This window comes from Peromyscus californicus, unplaced genomic scaffold (assembly GCF_007827085.1).
Source record: "Peromyscus californicus insignis strain IS unplaced genomic scaffold, ASM782708v3 Scaffold_1__1_contigs__length_55948999, whole genome shotgun sequence".
Classification (NCBI taxonomy): Eukaryota; Metazoa; Chordata; class Mammalia; order Rodentia; family Cricetidae; genus Peromyscus; species Peromyscus californicus.
The window spans coordinates 53729165-53747649 of record NW_026294492.1 but is presented as its reverse complement, the minus strand read 5'-3'; the positions used below and the strand labels follow the sequence as shown (position 1 = coordinate 53747649).

General features: G+C 59.8%; 1 protein-coding gene across 4 annotated transcripts; it reads left to right on the top strand.

The window, feature by feature from the left end:
- Positions 1–265: 265 nt before the first annotated feature.
- Positions 266–12112, top strand: Dapk3 (death associated protein kinase 3). Of its 4 annotated transcripts, none has more exons than XM_052747075.1 (9): positions 266–384; positions 1242–1344; positions 8649–9009; positions 9127–9256; positions 9340–9388; positions 9764–9790; positions 10977–11129; positions 11393–11438; positions 11511–12112. In XM_052747075.1, exons 1-9 carry the CDS (start codon positions 312–314, stop codon positions 12027–12029), a joined length of 1461 nt encoding a protein of 486 aa, XP_052603035.1. In that variant the 5' UTR covers positions 266–311; the 3' UTR covers positions 12030–12112. The 4 variants fall into 4 exon arrangements, with proteins under 4 accessions (XP_052603035.1, XP_052603036.1, XP_052603037.1 ...); XM_052747076.1 differs by lacking the exon at positions 266–384 and adding an exon at positions 429–563; XM_052747077.1 differs by lacking the exon at positions 266–384 and adding an exon at positions 602–657.
- Positions 12113–18485: the final 6373 nt, after the last annotated feature.

Below are 18485 nucleotides of genomic sequence, written 5' to 3'. Positions count from 1 at the left end.
TCACCGTGGCCTCCCCTCGAACCCGCCCCGGGCGCTGACCCGCCGGGCCTGGGCCAATGCGGTCAGCAGGGAGCTCCGACCAATGGCAGCCGCGCTCCCCGACGTCGCTGGTGTCGTGCGGGCGCCGGTGCTGCTGGCCAATCAGCGCTGGCTTCCGGCTCACAGGGCCACGTCACCTGCGGCACTTCCGCCTGGGGTGGTCATGCTGACCAATGAGCGCTGGCTTCCGTCCTCCTGGTCGTGACACGGGCCAACTAGCGCCCGCTTCCGGTCTCTGCAGGGGTGTGTCTGCGCGTTTGGCACATGCGCAGATGCCTCCTGGGGAACGCGCAGGAGGTCGCGGGGCTACGCTGGCGTCGGGCGGGGACCTGCGGACCGTGGATGGTACGGACGGGCCGGGGCGGCGTGTCGGGCACCCGGGGGGCACGCGGCGAGGGCGGGAGCCGGGGGCGGGGACCCGCGAGGGGTGAGTCGGCCTCAGGACGCTTCAGCCCCGGGAGACGGGCCGCAGTGACTGCGCATGCGTTAGCCCTCTGGCGACGCCCCTGAGTTCCGGGGTGCAGGTGGGCATGATTGACAGGTGGGGAAGCTCGCTAGGGACCCCAGAGCTGGAGGCTGTGGAAGAACATTGAGAGCAGAGATCGCATGCACCCCAGGGTGTGCTGGGGTAGCAGTCGGGGACGTGCACTCTGCGTCTATGGTTACGTGTGCGGTGTGCGATGTCACTTTGTTCTTGTAATTTTATCTGTACCTGTTTCTGGGTGGCGTGCGTGCGTGCGTGCGTGCGTGTGTGCGTGCAGGCACCTGGGGTGGCCGGGAGAGGGAGTTAGGTCACAGCGTGGCAGGTATAGTCAGTCAGCTGCTGTGGGCATTGGGAACCCAGCTCGGATACTCTTGAGAGCAGCACCCACTCTTCGTATCCGAGCCATCTCTCCGGTCCCCTGCGCACGCGTGTGCGCACGCACACATACGCACACGCACACACACTCATGTAGCCCAGCCTGGCTTCCAACTCCCCCAGGTATTTGAGGATGCCTTTGAACTTGTAACCCTCCAGCCTTCTCCCCAGTGCTGGGATGACAGGTTTGCTCTGCCATGACCAAATGCTGGGTGGGGGCTTTAGATGACCACAGGAAACCTGGGGCATTGACGAGGGGTGTCATTTATGCCCGGGGAGGAGTCAGGCCTCTTGGAAAGATGGGATCCCTGATGACCAACTCCTCTCGCCCTTGTCTCCCCAGCTCCCCTGTCCCAAGAGTCCTCCAGAAGGCAGGCCGCCGCCATGTCCACATTCAGGCAGGAAGATGTCGAGGACCACTATGAGATGGGAGAGGAGCTGGGCAGGTGAGTGGCGTGGGTGTGCGCGCATGCCTGCGCCCTTCCTGGCCTCTGTCTCTGTGACTCCTGAGTGTGCTGATGGCGGCAGTGGACCTGAGAGCCTTTTGTGTGGCGTCCTCTGAGCGAGCTGTGGGGACGCGTCCTTCCAGCTGCTGCCCTGAGGCAGGGTGGTGCCTGAGCACCCGCTGTGGGGTTGTTCCGAGCTGGTTTTCTCCCCCTTCGACACTCACTGTGTGGCCCTGGCTGGTCTGGAGCTCGCTACTCACAGAGATCCCACTGCCTCTGCCTCCCGAGCACCAGGACTAAAGGCACACCTGACCGCGGTTGATACCTTGGTTGGTTTTTCTCGTTTGCTCTTTGGAGGCGGATCTCATGTACCCCAGGCTGGCCTTGAACTTCTTTTATGTAGTTACTGCGTTGCATGTGTGTTTGTGAGTGTAGCACGGATGTACAGCACAACTTCCTGGAGTCTGGCGTCTGCCACGTGGGTCCCAGGGACTGAACTCGGGTCCCGTGTCGCAGCCCTGGGTGTTGACCTAGCATCCGGGTGACGGCTGTCGCCACCCTGCTGCACACGCTGTTTCTAGACGTGGAAGGTCTCCCTCTCTAGGTTTCTTGGGTACACTTGAGTCTCCCCAGGTTTTGCTTGGGAAAGTCAGATTCTCCCCGCCCAGTAGGCATGGTGGGCACACCTCTCCCCCCCCTTCCCCCACTCTCTCTCCCCTCCCCCCTCTGCCCACCAGGCCCTCCTCTTTCTAAGGGGCCTCAGACCTTATTTGGCGAGTTCTGGCCTGGCCAGCCTTGGGAACCTCAAGGCCCGCCTCATGATGTCATCCGGATGGAATGTAAATAGCGCAGAGGCTGGGGAGGGTCCTCCTGACGCCATGGGGACCCTGAGCCACTTCCTTCAGCAGTTTCCCCGGTTCGCCCCCTCCCCTCCAGAACCTCCCAGCTAAACTATGGGGCAAATGGGAACAGCTGTGTGTCCATGCCGGGGAGACGGCTCTCCATCACCTGTGAGCCTGGTGCTGGGGATGTGGGGCCATCCCAGGTTCAATGAGGACCCAGACCAAAAAAAAAATAAAATAAAAAAATAAGATGTGGGACTGGAGGGATGGTTCAATGGTTAGAACACTTGCTGCTCTGGCAGAGGACCTGGGTTCGATTCCCAGCACCCACACGGCGGCTCACAGCCATCTGTGCCTCCAGTCCTGAGGGATCTGATGCCCTCTTCAGGCCCCTGTGGGCAAAACTCGCATGGAAATAAATACGGACCACAGGTTGGACGGCAGCTCGTGTTGTTCTTGGGCGTTAGCTGTGCCGCACCCCCTCCCCCCAGAAGACCGGGAAAATGTAGCCCGTGGGTGGTCGTATCTTGGGAATGGTTCCGGGACCTCCGTGATGTCACAGGCTTCAGTGCTCACGTCTCTTCTAGCAAAGAGGATGCGTTTGTGCCTATCCTGATGTGCCATGCTGTGCCATGCATTGAAAGTGTTTCTGCTGCTGGGGTGGATGTTGCCCAGGCCCTGGCAGCACTGTGCCCTCCCCCGCTGCCTGGTCTCTGCATCTTTACTTTGTGTGTGTGGGGGGAGGGGGCCGCTTACCGCCATTGGCTCTCCTCCGCCGTGTGGGTCCCGCGTGTGCACGTGTGTGCCTGTGCAGGCTGAGTTCCAGGGAGGGCAGGCATGCACGTGCTGGAGCAGCGTGTTCAGAGCCAGGTGCAGGCTGAGTCCTGCAGTGAGTGGTACCTCCCCGAGGCGAGGGTCCAGCTTCGTGCTGCCCTGTGTGGCCCTGGCTGAACACTGTCCTCCTCAGCTGTGAAGTGGGGATGACGGTGGCTCTTGACTCAGGGCCACCGCATAGACAACACCACACATCCTCGGTACCCCTCAGTGTCCCCTGGGGCCTCTCTGTGACTCCCCCCAGCCCCAGGAGTGAGCTGCCGGAGTCGCCATGGTGTTAGGGGTGGTGACTCAGCTGTGGGTGCTGCCTGTGGAGGGGACCTGGCGAGTGACCATTGGTGCCCCAGTCCTGGGACTCTCTCCCTTCCCCCAGCTCCATCAGGGGACAAAGTGTTGGTGCTTGTGTAGTGGATATGGACACCTGTCCGGGTCAGGCAGGGCTGGTGCCTTCCAGGCCTCTTCCCCAGGCGCACTCGGGCCACCCACCATGGCAGGCTCTGACCCACAGCACTCTCCTCAGGCACACAGCTTTTCAGAACAGCAACATGTTCCTGCTGTTTTGAGACAAAAGTCTCACTCTGTAGCCCAGGCTGGCCTGAACTTACAGAGATCCTCCTGCCTCTGCCTCCAGAGTGCTGGGATTAAAGGTGTGGCCACCACACCTGGCTTATTAACTTTTGTTTACTTGTGTGTGTGCACATGCGTGTGCACTGTGCTGTGGTGCGCATGTGCGGGTCTGAGAACAACTTGCAGGAGTCCGTTCTCCCCACTCCGGCTTGGAAGTAGAGCTCTGCTTGTCAGGGTTGGTGCCGTCCCCCACCGGCTCACCAGCTCCATAGTCTCTGGTAGCCCAGCCTGGCTTCAGACTCACCGTGTGGTCAAGGCTGACCTTGAATTTCTGACCCTCCTGTCTCCGCCTCCCCAGCACTAGGGATGACAGGTGCACTCTGCTCCCCTAAACACTCCTGTTTGGGGGTCCTGGTAAAAGCTGCAGGAAGTCTGCTGCCCCAGCTGCTGTGAGAACAAGGCAGGATGGTCACGTGGGCCAGGCCACATGACATGGCTGGACTCCATCTCCCATTCTAAAAACAAAAGGTCCAACAGCCAAACATAATTTATCAAAAAACAAAACAAAACAACCTGGGTGTTGTGGCAGACCCCCATCTTCCCAGCCCTCAGGAGGCTGAGGACGGGGGTCACTGAGTTCAAGGCCAGCCTGGGCTACATAGTGAGGTTTGGCCGTTGTTGTCGCTGAGATGGTGATGTGCTGGGCAAAGGAGAAGCGTAGACTCACCCCAGATAGGGAGCCAACGGCAGACCAAGCCCCGGACGCCACCAAAGCCTGGCGTGGTGAACCATGAGTTTTACAGGGGTCACTCCCGGGACTGTGGGCGAGGCGTCACTTCCAGGAGCAGAAATGACCGAGAGAGCTGCATCCCCAAGACCCACCCCAGCGTGTGTGACGGCTCACAAAGCTGGGAACGTGGAGGGCACTGCACAGCCCACAGGCAGCAGGACAGGCCGGAGAGCGTCCTTTCCCGGTGGCTCCGTAGACCTGAGCCTCCCTCCCCAGCAGCTCGGCTGGTGTGACAGCGTCTCTCTCTCGGCAGTCCTTTCTGCTCCTGTTCCTGGGGCGGGAGGGCTCAGCATACCGCTCGGTTTCAGGGACTTCCTGGCTGAGGGGCCTCCGCAGGGCGGAGTGCCTGCCCCCCTGGGAACGCTGTTAAGGATCCCCCGTAGATGGTGTTAGTCCTGGGGAGCCCCTTGCTCAGCCTCACCCCACCCCCAGGGGTCCCTGGGTCCTGGAGAGAGTGACATGAGCCCGAACCTCTGTGTCCTCACCTGCCCTTCTCCAGAGCGCGGCTGGCGGCAAGTCTCGGCCACATGGGTTTTCTATAAAACACAATGAGGAAAAGGCAGAAAACGAGCAAACTGTCTAAGTGAACATGGGAGCAGCGACAGCCAGAGGTCATAAGCCAGGTGCCAGTCACAAATGCCAGGCCAACGGGGCTTCCCCTGGGGCCTGGCGCTCTCGTCCAATCAGAAAGCTGGTCCTAACTGTAGGCCCAGCCTCTGACTGGCTGACATCCTGCCCATCACGTGGAGGATGCAGGCTGCAGCTCTCCCCGCCCACCTTTGCAGCTCCCTGTGGCCCACAAGGGCCCAGCCACAGGGAGGGGACACTTTAGGCTCAGTCCTCGCCTTAGCATGTGACGTTCTCAGCGATTGGGTCTTTTTCTTACCATATTAGTTCATACCGTGTGTGTGTGTGTGGGTGGGTGTGGATGTGGGTGTGTTTCCTGCGAGTGTCTGTGTGCACCACATGGGTGCAGTGCCTGCAGAGGCCGGAAGAGGGCATCCGGTTCCCAGAACTGAAGTCACAGGCGGTTGTGAGCCCCGTGGGTGCTGGGAACCCGGGTCCTCTGCAGGGGCAGCCAGTGCGCTAACCGCTGAACATCTCTCCAGCCCGGCAGTCTTTGTTGTTGTTGTTGCTGATTTTGGTTTTCAAGACAGTTTCTCTGTGTATCCCCAGGCTGTCCTGGAACTCGCTCTGTAGTCCAGGCTGACCTCGGACTCACAGAGATTCACCTGTCCCTGCCTCGCAGTGCTGGGATTAAAGGCCTGCGCCACCACTGCCCGGCTTGAATGGACTTTTAATGTTTACACCGCTGTTCTTTAGCGGCACTCACACATATCCATGGGTGTCTCTGTGTGTGTAGAATACACAAGTGTTGGCTTTGTGTTACCTGTAGGTGATAGTCAGGACAGTACAGAGTCCCATAGCACCAGGTGGGGGAGAGCCTGGGGCATCCCCGGGAACAGTGTCAGGCGACTCCAGGAGTCACATGAGAAGAGGTGTGTGTGCGTGCGTGCGTCCAGTCGGCCAGGCTTACTCCCCTTAACCCCTGCTGTGTGTCTGGTACCCCAGAGCCCCCAAGAATTGAAGCTTCTAGAACACAGGAGTCCAGATATCAGCACCAGCAGAAACCCAATTAATCCACTACTTTACACGGGACTGTCAGGTGCTCTGCGGGCTCCCAGCCCTGGAGGCCTCCTTCCTGCCCCTGGGCTGAGGGGCTGTAGGGATCACCCGTCCGTCCCTGGTTCTTACCATGCTGAAGTACTGGGCCGGCCGGCCGGTGACATCCCAAGGGCTCAGGAGCACTGCATTCGGTCTGCGGTTTTGCCGAGGACTGGCTGAGTGTGAGTGTGTACAGGCTTGGGCAGCCCTCATGGCCTGATGAACTGGTGTCACATGTCACTTTCACAGTCCTCATCTGTCTGTTACTCCAGCCCTGAGTACTCACTACCCAGTTCTTCCCAGGGGCTCCAAGTTCCTGGTCCCAGGACAGGCTCTGGCAAGGTTGCACTCTTGTCCCTGTGTCCCGGTGTAAGAAACAGCAGTGGTATCACCATCCCGGCCTCTCACATGGCCGCCTCTGCCCCCTCAGCCTGAAACTTGTTTACTACACACAGCCCCGGCCACACAGCCTCCTCGGAACCCCCCTTTCACGTTACTCTCACAGACTGCAACATTTGTTTAACCCTTCAGCCCTTTGCAGGGCACCCCATGCTCACTGGACCCCACTCGTCAGGCAGATGAACCACCCCATGCCACTTAATAGGCAAACAGCATCCGTGGGATGCCCGCTGTCCCCACCCAGACTTCAGCCATGGCTGCCTGTGTCCCCAACTGCTGTAGGGTCTGCTGGCCCAGTAGGGAGGCACGCTGTCCTGTACCACGTAGGAAAGGTCACCTTCCAGAGTCCCCGGCGGAGTGCCGCCCTCCGCCCGGCACAGCCTCAGTTGCATGGACTGCCAAAGCCACGCTCTCGGCTCCGGAGCTCATCCTGGTTGTCTCCTTGTTGGGTGCTCACTGTGTTGTGTGATGTGTTTCCTGGGGAGTCATGCACCTCCCCTCACCCCAGACAGGGAACCAGTGACAGACCACGGTGAGGACAGCACCAAAGCCCAAATTGGTGAACCAGTGAGTTTTGTTGGGGTCACTTGCAGAAACAGGGTTGGGGTTGTCTCTGTTGCTGTGATAAGACACTGACTGAAAGCAGCTTGGGATGAGAAGCTTCATTTCATCTCACGGCTCTCAGGGCAGGACCCCGAGGCAGGAGCCGACGCAGAGGGCATGGAGGGGGCTGCTGACTGGCCTGCTTTCTTACAGAACCCAGGACCAGCAGCTCAGGGGTGGAAACACTCACTATGGGCTGGCCCCTTCCATATCAGTTATCAACCAAGAAAACGACCCACAGATGTGCCTTTTCTTGGGCCACCAACCAGCTTCCAAATCATGACATGGAGACCTAATATTAGGCTCGTTTCTTGCTAGCTCTTACAGCTTAACTTGAGTCTGGTGCCTTAGACCACTCGGCCCTCCGGACACACGCTTACAGCTTCATTTAACCTGTTTCTCTTCATCTTCCTTTTGCCTTGGGACCTTTTACCTTTTACTCTGTATGTTCTACTCCATGTCTGGCTGGTGGCTGCCTGACTGGCCCCAGGCATCTCCCTTTCTCTCCCTCGTTCTCTCTGTTTTCACACTCTACTGCCTACCTGTTCAGCTACTGTTCAGCTTCTTTCTTTCTTTTTTTTTTTTTTTTAATTACACAGTGTTCTGCCTGCATGTCTGCATGAAGGTCAGAAGAGGCACCAGATCATTACAGATGGTTGAGAGCCACCATGTGGGGGCTGGGAATTGAACTCGGGACCTCTGGAAGAGCAGCCAGTGCTCTTAACCTCTGAGCCATCGCTCCAGCCAGGTCTTTAGCTTTTTATTCAGTCAGGTGTCTTAGGCAGGCAAAGCAACACATCTTTACATAGTTAAACAAATGCAGCAGAAACAAATGTAACACATCTTTGCCTAAAGTAATATTCCACACATACCCAAATGTAGCACATCTTTACATAGTTAATATTCCACAACAAGGTCCCTCTTCCGGGATAGGTTTAGGGTTGTCTAGTTAACAAAACCCAACCAGCACAGGGTTACTGACAGCAGAAACAGCTCAAAGACAGCTGTGCCTCCGACGCCCCCAGCATGGGTGATGGCGTGTGAAGTCCGAGGACCTGGAACACACTGTACAGCCTCCCAGGGTGGCTTGGTTTCCTGAGACTCTCCCTGGCAGCCCAGCTGGTCTGAGTCAACTTCAGGGACTTCCTGAAACTGATGAGGTGTTGGCTTCCTGTCCTCAGGGTCTTTGCTGTAACAGCTAAGGTTTTCGCCTTGGAGGAAGGGGCTGGACTTGAAGTTGAGATCCCCCCACTCTGCCTCCTGAGTGCTGGGGTCAAAGGCATGGTCACCGTGCCTGTCTGAGGAACCCCATTTTTATGTCACCTGGGTTTTTGAGACCGGGTGCCTCACTGCATGAACCTGGAGCTCGCTGAAGCGGCTGGATCCCCTGGCTAGGGGCCCTTCTCTCTCCCTCGGCACTGGGGCTAACCGCACTTGACTTTCCTCGGGTCCCTGATGCTCCCTGGCCCAGGCTGTCTCCCCTAGCCGCCCTCTCCTGACTCTTGGGGCGGACCTGCTGCTCTGGGAGCCCCGGGGGACACTGCTGGGTGCAGAGCCCTGGCTTCCTCCGGGTCCGCGGCGCTCAGCTGTCCTCTCTCCTGCAGCGGCCAGTTCGCCATTGTACGCAAGTGCCAGCAGAAGGGCACGGGCGTGGAGTATGCGGCCAAGTTCATCAAGAAGCGGCGCTTGCCGTCCAGCCGGCGCGGTGTGAGCCGGGAGGAGATCGAGCGCGAGGTGAGCATCCTGCGCGAGATCCGCCACCCCAACATCATCACGCTGCACGACGTGTTCGAGAACAAGACGGACGTGGTGCTCATCCTGGAGCTGGTGTCCGGCGGCGAGCTCTTCGACTTCCTGGCCGAGAAGGAGTCGCTGACGGAGGACGAGGCCACGCAGTTCCTCAAGCAGATCCTGGACGGCGTCCACTACCTGCACTCCAAGCGCATCGCGCACTTCGACCTGAAGGTGGAGCGCGTGCTGCGTGCGTGCGTGCATGTGTGAGTGTGTGTGTGTGTGTGTGCGCGTGCGTGCGTGTGTGTGTGTGTCTGTGTGTCCTCGAGGGTCACACCTGCTGTCCTGCAGCCCGAGAACATCATGCTGCTGGACAAGCACGCGGCCAGCCCGCGCATCAAGCTCATCGACTTCGGCATCGCGCACAGGATTGAGGCTGGCAGCGAATTCAAGAACATCTTCGGCACGCCCGAGTTCGTGGGTGAGGGGCCGGCGCGGGCACTGCCGGGTGGGGGGCCCTGCGCGTCCTCAGCCTGACCTGCTCCGCGACCCTGTCTCCCACAGCTCCCGAGATCGTCAACTACGAGCCGCTGGGTTTGGAGGCTGACATGTGGTGAGTGGGGTTGGGGTGAGGCCCTGGCTGCTCTGCCCTCCCTGTGCTCCCCAGACACGCGCACGCACCCGCCCGCCGTGCTCCGCCCTCCCCTAGCTGTTCAGACCAGAGACGGCTAGCGAGGGTGTAGGCCCTGGATGGCCTCCTGCTCAGACCCTGGTCTGGGCTGCAGGAGCACACGCAGGCGCATGCTGGGCCGCGTCCATCCAGAGGTCCTGTGGACCTGCCGTCCTGGCATTAGCCCGGCGCTCAGGAGACCCAGTGACCGACACTGACCTCTCTCTGGAACCCTTGGCGCTACGGAGTGGGGGGCCCTGTGCCCTAGGCCTAGGGTGCTGCCCTGGCCATGCTGACCCATCTTTTCTGCCCCTACAGGAGCATCGGCGTCATCACCTACATCCTGTGAGTGCGGGGAGGGACCTCGGTCTGCACCTGCCAGAGGCCAGGGTCGGGCTTGCAAGGGCCAGGAGACAGGGAAGGAGCTGCTCAGTCACTGTGGCTCCGCCCTGACCACGCCCCAGCCCCTCACTGGGGATTCTGGGCGGGGCTCCACCCTGACCACGCCCCCAGCCCCTCACTGGGGATTCTGGGCGGGGCTCCACCCTGACCACGCCCCCAGCCCCTCACTGGAGGATTCTAGGCGGGGCTCCACCCTGACCACGCCCCCAGCCCCTCACTGGGGATTCTAGGCGGGGCTCCACCTTGACCACGCCCCCAGTCCCTCACTGGGGATTCTGGGCGGGGCTCCACCCTGACCACGCCCCCAGCCCCTCTCTGGGGATTCTGGGCGGGACTCCACCCTGACCACGCCCCCAGCCCCTCACTGGGGATTCTAGGCGGGGCTCCACCCTGACCACGCCCCCAACCCCACACTGGGATTCTAGGCGGGGCTCCACCCTGACCACGCCCCCAGCCCCTCACTGGGGATTCTGGGCGGGGCTCCACCCTGACCACGCCCCCAGCCCCTCACTGGGGGATTCTGGGCGGGACTCCACCCTGACCACGCCCCCAGCCCCTCACTGGGGGATTCTGGGCGGGACTCCACCCTGACCACGCCCCCAGACCCTCACTGGGGGATTCTAGGCGGGGCTCCACCCTGACCACGCCCCCAGACCCTCACTGGGGGATTCTGGGCGGGACTCCACCCTGACCACGCCCCCAGTCTCACTGAGGTTTGCTGACCCTGTTTCAGGGTTGCCCCTTCCCTTCCCTGGAGACGTTTCTCCTGCTTCTCCGAAGCGGTCAGTGCGCTGGACTGTCAGGCGCCCGGAGATGCTCCAGTTAGCTTTCTGTTGCTGTGACCAAAACTGACCAAACCCGCCTTGGGGAGGAAAGGGTTTGCTCTCACAGCTAGCCATTGGAGGGAGTCGGGCAGGAACTGTGAGGGGCCGCCTCCTGGGACCCTTGCTAGGGGCTGGCATTGCTCGCCGTGGCCCCAGCTCCCCCGCGTCTGTCGCCAACAGTGAAAACACCCCAGAGGTCCCCATTCCCAGATGACCCTGGCCGTGTCAGGTGGCAGTGACCAGCAGAGAGGGTGGGTGTCGCCTCCGCCAGCTAACCCTCAGCGTGCCCGCCCTCCGCCCTGCAGCCTGAGCGGGGCGTCCCCGTTCCTGGGGGAGACCAAGCAGGAGACGCTGACGAACATCTCGGCGGTGAACTACGACTTCGACGAGGAGTACTTCAGCAGCACCAGCGAGCTGGCCAAGGACTTCATCCGCAGGCTGCTGGTCAAGGACCCCAAGTAGGAGAACCCTGGGGCCCCTGGGACCCCGCGGCACCAGTGTCCCTGCAAACCCTCGGGGCTGGCGGAGTACAGCCACCCTGGCGGGGGGGGGGGCGGGGGGCAGCCTGTGGCTCTCCATGTACTTAGGAGGATGGGGTGGGGCACGCGTGGGTGACGGGGGTCCTCCCATATGGGGTGCTGTCTGCGATGACCCCTGTCGCCCTGACGGGGTGGTGCCACCGAGGTGGAGTCCCACAGCTCTAACGCGCCCCTTCCCGCAGGAGGAGGATGACGATCGCACAGAGCCTGGAGCACTCCTGGATCAAGGTGAGGCCTCGGGACCCCGGGGAGGGCGGGCGGCGGCCCATGGACCCCCGGCCTCACCGCCTTTCCCCGCAGGTGCGCAGGCGCGAGGACGGCGCCCGGAAGCCGGAGCGGCGGCGGCTGCGCGCGGCGCGCCTGCGCGAGTACAGCCTCAAGTCGCACTCGAGCATGCCGCGCAACACGAGCTACGCCAGCTTCGAGCGCTTCTCGCGCGTGCTGGAGGACGTGGCAGCGGCGGAGCAGGGGCTGCGGGAGCTGCAGCGGGGCCGGCGCCAGTGCCGGGAGCGCGTGTGCGCGCTGCGCGCGGCCGCCGAGCAGCGGGAGGCGCGCTGCCGCGACGGGAGCGCGGGCTTGGGTCGCGACCTGCGGCGCCTGCGCACGGAGCTGGGACGGACGGAGGCCCTGCGCACGCGCGCGCAGGAGGAGGCGCGGGCGGCGCTGCTGGGCGCCGGGGGCCTGAAGCGCCGCCTGTGTCGCCTGGAGAACCGCTACGACGCGCTGGCCGCCCAGGTGGCCGCCGAGGTGCAGTTCGTGCGCGACCTGGTGCGCGCGCTGGAGCAGGAGCGGCTGCAGGCAGAGTGCGGCGTGCGCTAGGCTGCGGATCCGCGCCCCGCACCCCGGGACCCCAGACCCCCGGCCCCCCGCGCAACCCCGGAATAAAGCTGCTTTTCACGCACTGCCGCGTGTGTTCCACGCTCTGCGAGGACTGTGCGTGGACACCCCCGTCACAGCCTCCAAGGGCCGTCCCCTCCCCAGGTCATGCGCTGTGCCACGCCACTCGCCATGGGTGGCGCCCCCACAGTTCACGCACAGACACGCGAGGTTGAACTAGTAAAGCTGCAGCTCGGCGGGTCCCCTGCAGCGTCACACAGCCCTGAACAGGACGCACCGTGGGGGTGGGGTGGGGGCCACGTTCAGTAAGAGGTACACCATGGAGAGGTGGTCCCAAGACACCATAGGTGCCTGTTAATCAGAGCGCGTGGAGGCTGAGGCAGGAGGATTGCCTGAGGCACTTTGTGACATCATCCTGCCCTAAACAGTCAAGGTCCCTGAGCTGTGAGCTGACCCAGTGTCCCTGGGGACCTGGGTTACCTGTCCTCATAGGAAAGGCGCACGGCCCTTCCGGTCCCCCCTCTAGTCTAGCTCTGTTCCGTACCGCAGGCATGGGCTGGCACGGACTGTGGATCTCCCACACCCGGACTCAGCGCATGGTCTCCGTAGACCACAGACCACGTGCTCCCACAGTCGTGGGCACGCCCCTGCAGACGCGGGTTCCCGGCAGGATTATGAGGACGGTGTCCTTGCAAAGCGGCCGTGGGGCGGCAGCAGAGAGCAGAGGGGGGGTGGCCGCGGGCAGGACCCTAGTCAGAGTGCCTGCAGCCCTCGAGGAGGACTTGGGTTCGAGTCCCACACCCCACGGCAGCGCAGCCATCTGTAGTTCCAAATTCGGAAATCCGATACGCTCTACGGGCACGGGGCACGCACGTGTGCCCCAACACAAACTCATACACATAAATAAAATTTTCTAAATTTAAAAAACCAGGCATGATGGCACAGGCCTGGGGAGGCAGAGGCAGCTCCGTCTTTGTGAGTTCGAGATCACCCTGGTCTACATAGTGAATTCCAGGACAGCCAGGGTTACACAGAGAAACCCTGTCTCACAAAATCAAGTTAATAAACATGAAAGCTGTCGCCATAGGCCCCTTCACAGGCTCTCCTGGTAAGCCCTGGTTTTACCCAAAATATGAAGGTGTTCTAACCCTCAGGACCCAGGAGTGAGCCTTATTTGAGGAGACCGGTCTCTGTTGTGTTAGCTAAGTTCAGAGAAGGCTGGGCTGAGCTTCAGGCAGATGTGGGGTGTTCTAGAACACAGAGGCTCAGCCTGGAATGGGGGTGCCAGCATCCCATTAGGGTGGGCTCGTGGCCTGGGTGCCGCTGACGTCATCTGGTAGGGCCGATACTGCCTAGGGAATGGCATGCCTCTGCCGCAGGGCCCCCAACCCGGCGTGGGGGGTGGGGGGAGGCAGGAGGCCACTGGAGCGAGCGCCCTGGCTACCTGTGGTCCCCACCGAGCCCAGCTCATTCCTGACAAACCGGTGCAATCTCCAGCCGCTGTGAACCCCTTCTCCACGGGGAAATAGGTCCCTGTGCCTCCCAAGCTAGTAACCAGACACCCCAAGTTTGCGGGCGCTTGAGTAGCAGTGGTCCTGAGGATTAAGTCTCAAGTTAATGGACTTGTTTTATGTCTTGAGACAGGGTCTCACTGTGTAGTCTTGGAACTCTACGTAGCCCAGGCTAGCCTCGACCTGTGTGCGTATAGCCTAGGATGACTATAACCCAGATCCTGCCTCCACCTTCCGAGTGCCAGGATGACAGGCTGGTGTCACCACAGCTAGTTCTATTTGTGGTTTGGGGATCCCCCTACGGCTTTAGCCTGGTGTAGGTTAGAGGGCACTGCTGAGTGCCATCCCCTATCCCGTCACAGCCCGGATCAGGTGCTCAGAGCAGACGGGCCCGGCCAAGTTCACGGTCCTCAGCTCTTGACCATACTTGGTCAAGACATGACCTCGCTATTAATAACCCTGTGGGGAGCCGGCGACGAGGCTATAAAGCCAAGCCCGCCAGCCCCAGCGGCTCCTTCAACCCCTGAGATCTTAAAAGTAAGTACCCAACCACCTCCCTTCCTTGGCCCTCACCCAGGCTTCATGCGGCCGTGGTGACCCCAAAAAGTCAAAGAATTGTGTTAAAACGAAGGATGAATGAAACACAGACCCCGACAGTCCCCAGTGGCTTCTGGGACAAGGGGTGGAAGGGGAAAGGCAACATGTGACAGGGTGCAGAGCCAGGGACACCCCCATCCCACCCAAGTGACCCCAAGAATGCATGCATGTCTTGGTGTGGGTGGTGAACAGCTGGGGACCCACAGAGGAACTCCCTCTGTCCCCAACCCCAGCTCTCCTGGAGGTCCGCTGCTCCCTGGACTCCTGGAGTTCAGTCATCTGTATTTTGGTTTGTTTTTTCCGAGACAGGATTTCTCTAAGTAGCCCTGGCTGTTCTGGAACTCACTCTGTAGACCAGGCTGGCCTTGAACTCAGAGATCTCCCGCCTCTGCCTCCTGAGTGCTGGGATCAAAGGTGTGCGCCACTCCACCTGGCTAAAGGCATTTTGAGGCTGTCCCACATACATAGATGGGACCCTAAGGTGTGTCCCCAATCCCACCTCTGTCCCCTAGCCCCAGACCTCCTGGCTGGAGAGGCGAGGGGTGAGACATTCATCTCTCCGACCACTTGCAGTCTCTAGAGCCGGCATGGTGGATCTGGGGGTGGGGGGGTGGTGACGTGGGGACATCTACAGCCGGTAGCTTCTACCTCCTCCTGCCAGCCCCTCCCCTCTGGCCTTGGCTGGTCCTCCACTCAGCTCCGGGGATGCCCCCCCTTCTCGGGCCCTCGGGGACCCGATGTCTGGAGTGCAGTGCCCTTTGCAGGTGCTGGTGTTGGCCCAGGTGGGGCCCTGGGTTGTAAGTGCTGACTGAGAACTCTGCTGAGTGTGAGCTGATGCCGGCGACAGGTGGCCATGCTGACGCCCGCCTCCAGGTCCTGATCAGATGGTCACCTCAGCTTCTGTGCCTGGTCATCAGGGCTTGGGGTGTGTAGGGTGGGGTGGGGTGACAGTCCTAGGGTTGAGTGGTGGGGCAGGGCACTTGGGTCCTCTGAGCTGGGAAGTCGGTCCTGTGGATAAAGGATGTGTGTGATGTGTGAGGATGTGTGAGGGTCCGGGTTCAAATCCCCAGGACTTAAGTAAAGCTGGGCACAGTGGTTCCTACGGCGAGATGGCAGGTGGAGACGGGGGATCCAGGCAGGGGACCTTATATATGGCCAGTTCCTCGGGACTGTGGATGACTTAGCTGAACTCCAGGGCTCGTGAGTGTCCAGGTCAGCACGTGACCCACACTGGAGACAGAGGAGCCTCGGACTCATTATGTGGGGATGTCTGGCTGGATGTTCTGTGTGGGGTGTCCTGAGCTCTGGAGGGCACTGAGCAGTGCCCCTGACTCCACCCACTCTGTGCCTGGGGCTCCCCTAATGTGACATGTGTCTCCAGACATCACAGGACCCTCGGGAGGACACAGCCACTAACCTGAGGGTTTTGTTTTTGTTTTTTTGTTTTTTGAGACAAGGTCTTATGTAGCCCAGGCTGGCCTCCAACTCACTATGTAGCCAAGAAGGACTTTGACATCTTGATCCTCCTGCCTCAGCCTCCCAGTGAGTGCTAGGGTGATAGACTTGTGTCAAAATGCCCAGCCTGAGCCCACCTTTCCATAACAGACCTTGGACAGGGACTTAGCATCCTCAGCCACAAAGAGGGATGGATCCACTCACTGCTGCTCTGGGCTGCGATATCAGGGTGTCCTGTGTCTGTCCGGGCTGTCCCATCCCTCAGTTAAGAATGCTGATGACGTCTGGGGTGTTTGTGGGGAGCTTGTGTCAGTGTGGGTGGTAGGAGAAGCCCACATCTCTAAACAATGTCTAGTTCTTCTAGGACAAGGTTGGAGTAGGTGGTTGTCCCTGGGACCCTCCCATCTGGGAAGGCTGTGAGGGACTTTCCCAGCAGGGCGGGATGCACAGTGAGGCCGTTTGCCCAGCAGGGGAAGGCCACAGATCTGGGTTCAGATCCTGAGTCTGCCGAGTGACCCTGAGCAAGCACCTTTCCCTTATGGGCTCTGCAGATACGGGACATGCAATGACCCAATCTTAAAACACAGGACTCCCCCCCCCCCCCCCGCCTCAGTGTGCTGAGGGCAAGGGGGTTCCCCAGGACACTGGACCTCCAGGGTTAAAATGAGGAATGTTCTGGGGAGACTGAGCAAGCTGCTCTCAGCATTTAAAAACGTTCTTGTTACATTGTGTGTGCATGGGTTAGGTGTGCTATGTGTGGATGTGTGTTTGTGCTCCGTTTTTCACATTGTGTGTGATGTTTTGCACATTGTGTGGGATGTTTTGCCTGCATTTTGGTCTGTGCACCACATGTGTGCCATTCCCAAAGAGGCCAGAAGGGGGCGTCCTGTCCCCTGGAGCTGGAGTTATGGATGGTTGTGAGCTGCCATGTGGGTACTGGGGACCAGACCACCCCCCCCCCCCCGGTTCTCTGCAGGAGCAGCCGCTGCGCTAACCACTGAACGATTGCTTCAGCTGCCTAGTTCATTCTTTATTCTGTGAATCCTGTTCAGGCTGCCCGAGTAGCCAGGCAGGAATCTGGCTGCCCTGAAGCCACCTCTCCCGTGTCCCTGTCTCATGCTGAACTATTTTGGGGCCGTGACCAGCAGAGGAGTCTGGCCACAGAGCGTGCCTGGGACAAAGGCCGAGCGTTGGCAAGTGTGACAAGATGCTCCAGTCCCTACACGTCACGGAGGCTTCAGCTTAAGCTGTGAGCCTGAAACTCTTCCCACCCCATGTTGGTCACATGACCTCTGCAGAGCGGGAGAAGGCAGATGTCTAGTCTCAAAATACTGGGGCAGGATGAACCGGGGGAAGGGAAAAGTGTACTGAAGGCAGGATCAGGGTTCAAGACCAACCTGAGCTACAGGAGCCCTTATCCCAAAACAAATCAAAGCAAATCATCCTTAAGTTTGACGTCTGTAAAATTTAAGTGTTAGAAAATGGAATTCAAAAGCCAAGATGTGGTGGCGCATGCCCTTAATCCCAGCACTCAGGAGGCAGAAGCAGGGGATCTCTGTGAGTTCGAGGCCAGCCTGGTCTACAGAGTGAGTTCCAGGACAGCCAGGGCTACACAGAGAAACCCTGTCTCGAAAAACAAAGCACAAAAAAAGGAAAAAGAAAATGGAATTCATAATTTATTTTATTAGTTTTTGTATTATTTTATTTTCAGACAGAGTTTCATGTAGACAGAGGCCTTGGACTTGCTGTTTTATAGAGCATTACTACCCACCGCCCATCCACCCATCCATCCACCCATCCATCCATCACCCATCCATCCATCCACCCATCCATCCATCCGTCCATCCATCCACCCATCCACCATCCGTCCATCCGTCCATCCATCCATCCATCCACCCACCCACCCACCCACCCATCCGTCCATCCATCCATCCATCCACCATCCGTCCGTCCATCCACCCGTCCATCCATCCATCCATCCATCCATCCACCATCCGTCCGTCCGTCCATCCGTCCATCCACCCGTCCGTCCGTCCATCCGTCCATCCATCCACCCACCCATCCATCCATCCATCCATCCATCCACCCACCCACCCATCCATCCATCCGTTCACTGTAGCATTTTTCCTGTTATGTATATAACGTTTTTTCTGTTTGGGATTCTGTCATTGCAATTCCACAGGTGGCCATGAGGTGTCGCGCTCAGGCCAAGGAATGGACTCTCTGGAGCCCTCTCCCCCCACATTCACATCAAGCATCCCCAAGAAGCTCTGGGCTTCAGTTCCCCTTTTCATGAAGTGAAAACAAGTAATAAAACGTCACACGGAGGCGCAGGCTCAGGAGGTGTCTGGTTGTGAGAGAGGGACACGCTAGACTCCAGACCAGTAGGTGTGTGCCTTGTGGCTACCATGGGAGATTCTGGATAACCTTACAAAGTGAGAACTGACTTCGGTCCTAGAACAAGTTAGGGGAGGCTGGATGAGAGAGCGAAGGTCTCGGGACTCCCTCAAGAACTCTAGAATCTCAGCCTTCTCGGGCAGAGCAGCAATCCTGGCTGGACATACCACCTTGCTGTGTGACCGTGGCTACAACAGGCAACCTCTCTGTGCCTGTCTAGATTAGAGATGGTTTCCCTCCTCAGCCAAGGTCATAGGATATGTCTCCGTTGGGGAAACTGAGGCACATTAACGAGGTTACAGACAAGCGGAGGCTGGCAGTGTCCAGTGCCCTCGGCCTCAACCCCGGAGGCCACCAGGGGCCCGCAGAGGGTGCGGAGGGAGGGTCGGCTCCTCCACTCAGAGACCACACAGGGAACCAGGGGCTGAAAAACGGTCCAGTTTAATACAGAGCTGCTACAGTCTCAGGCGTGTCCCCG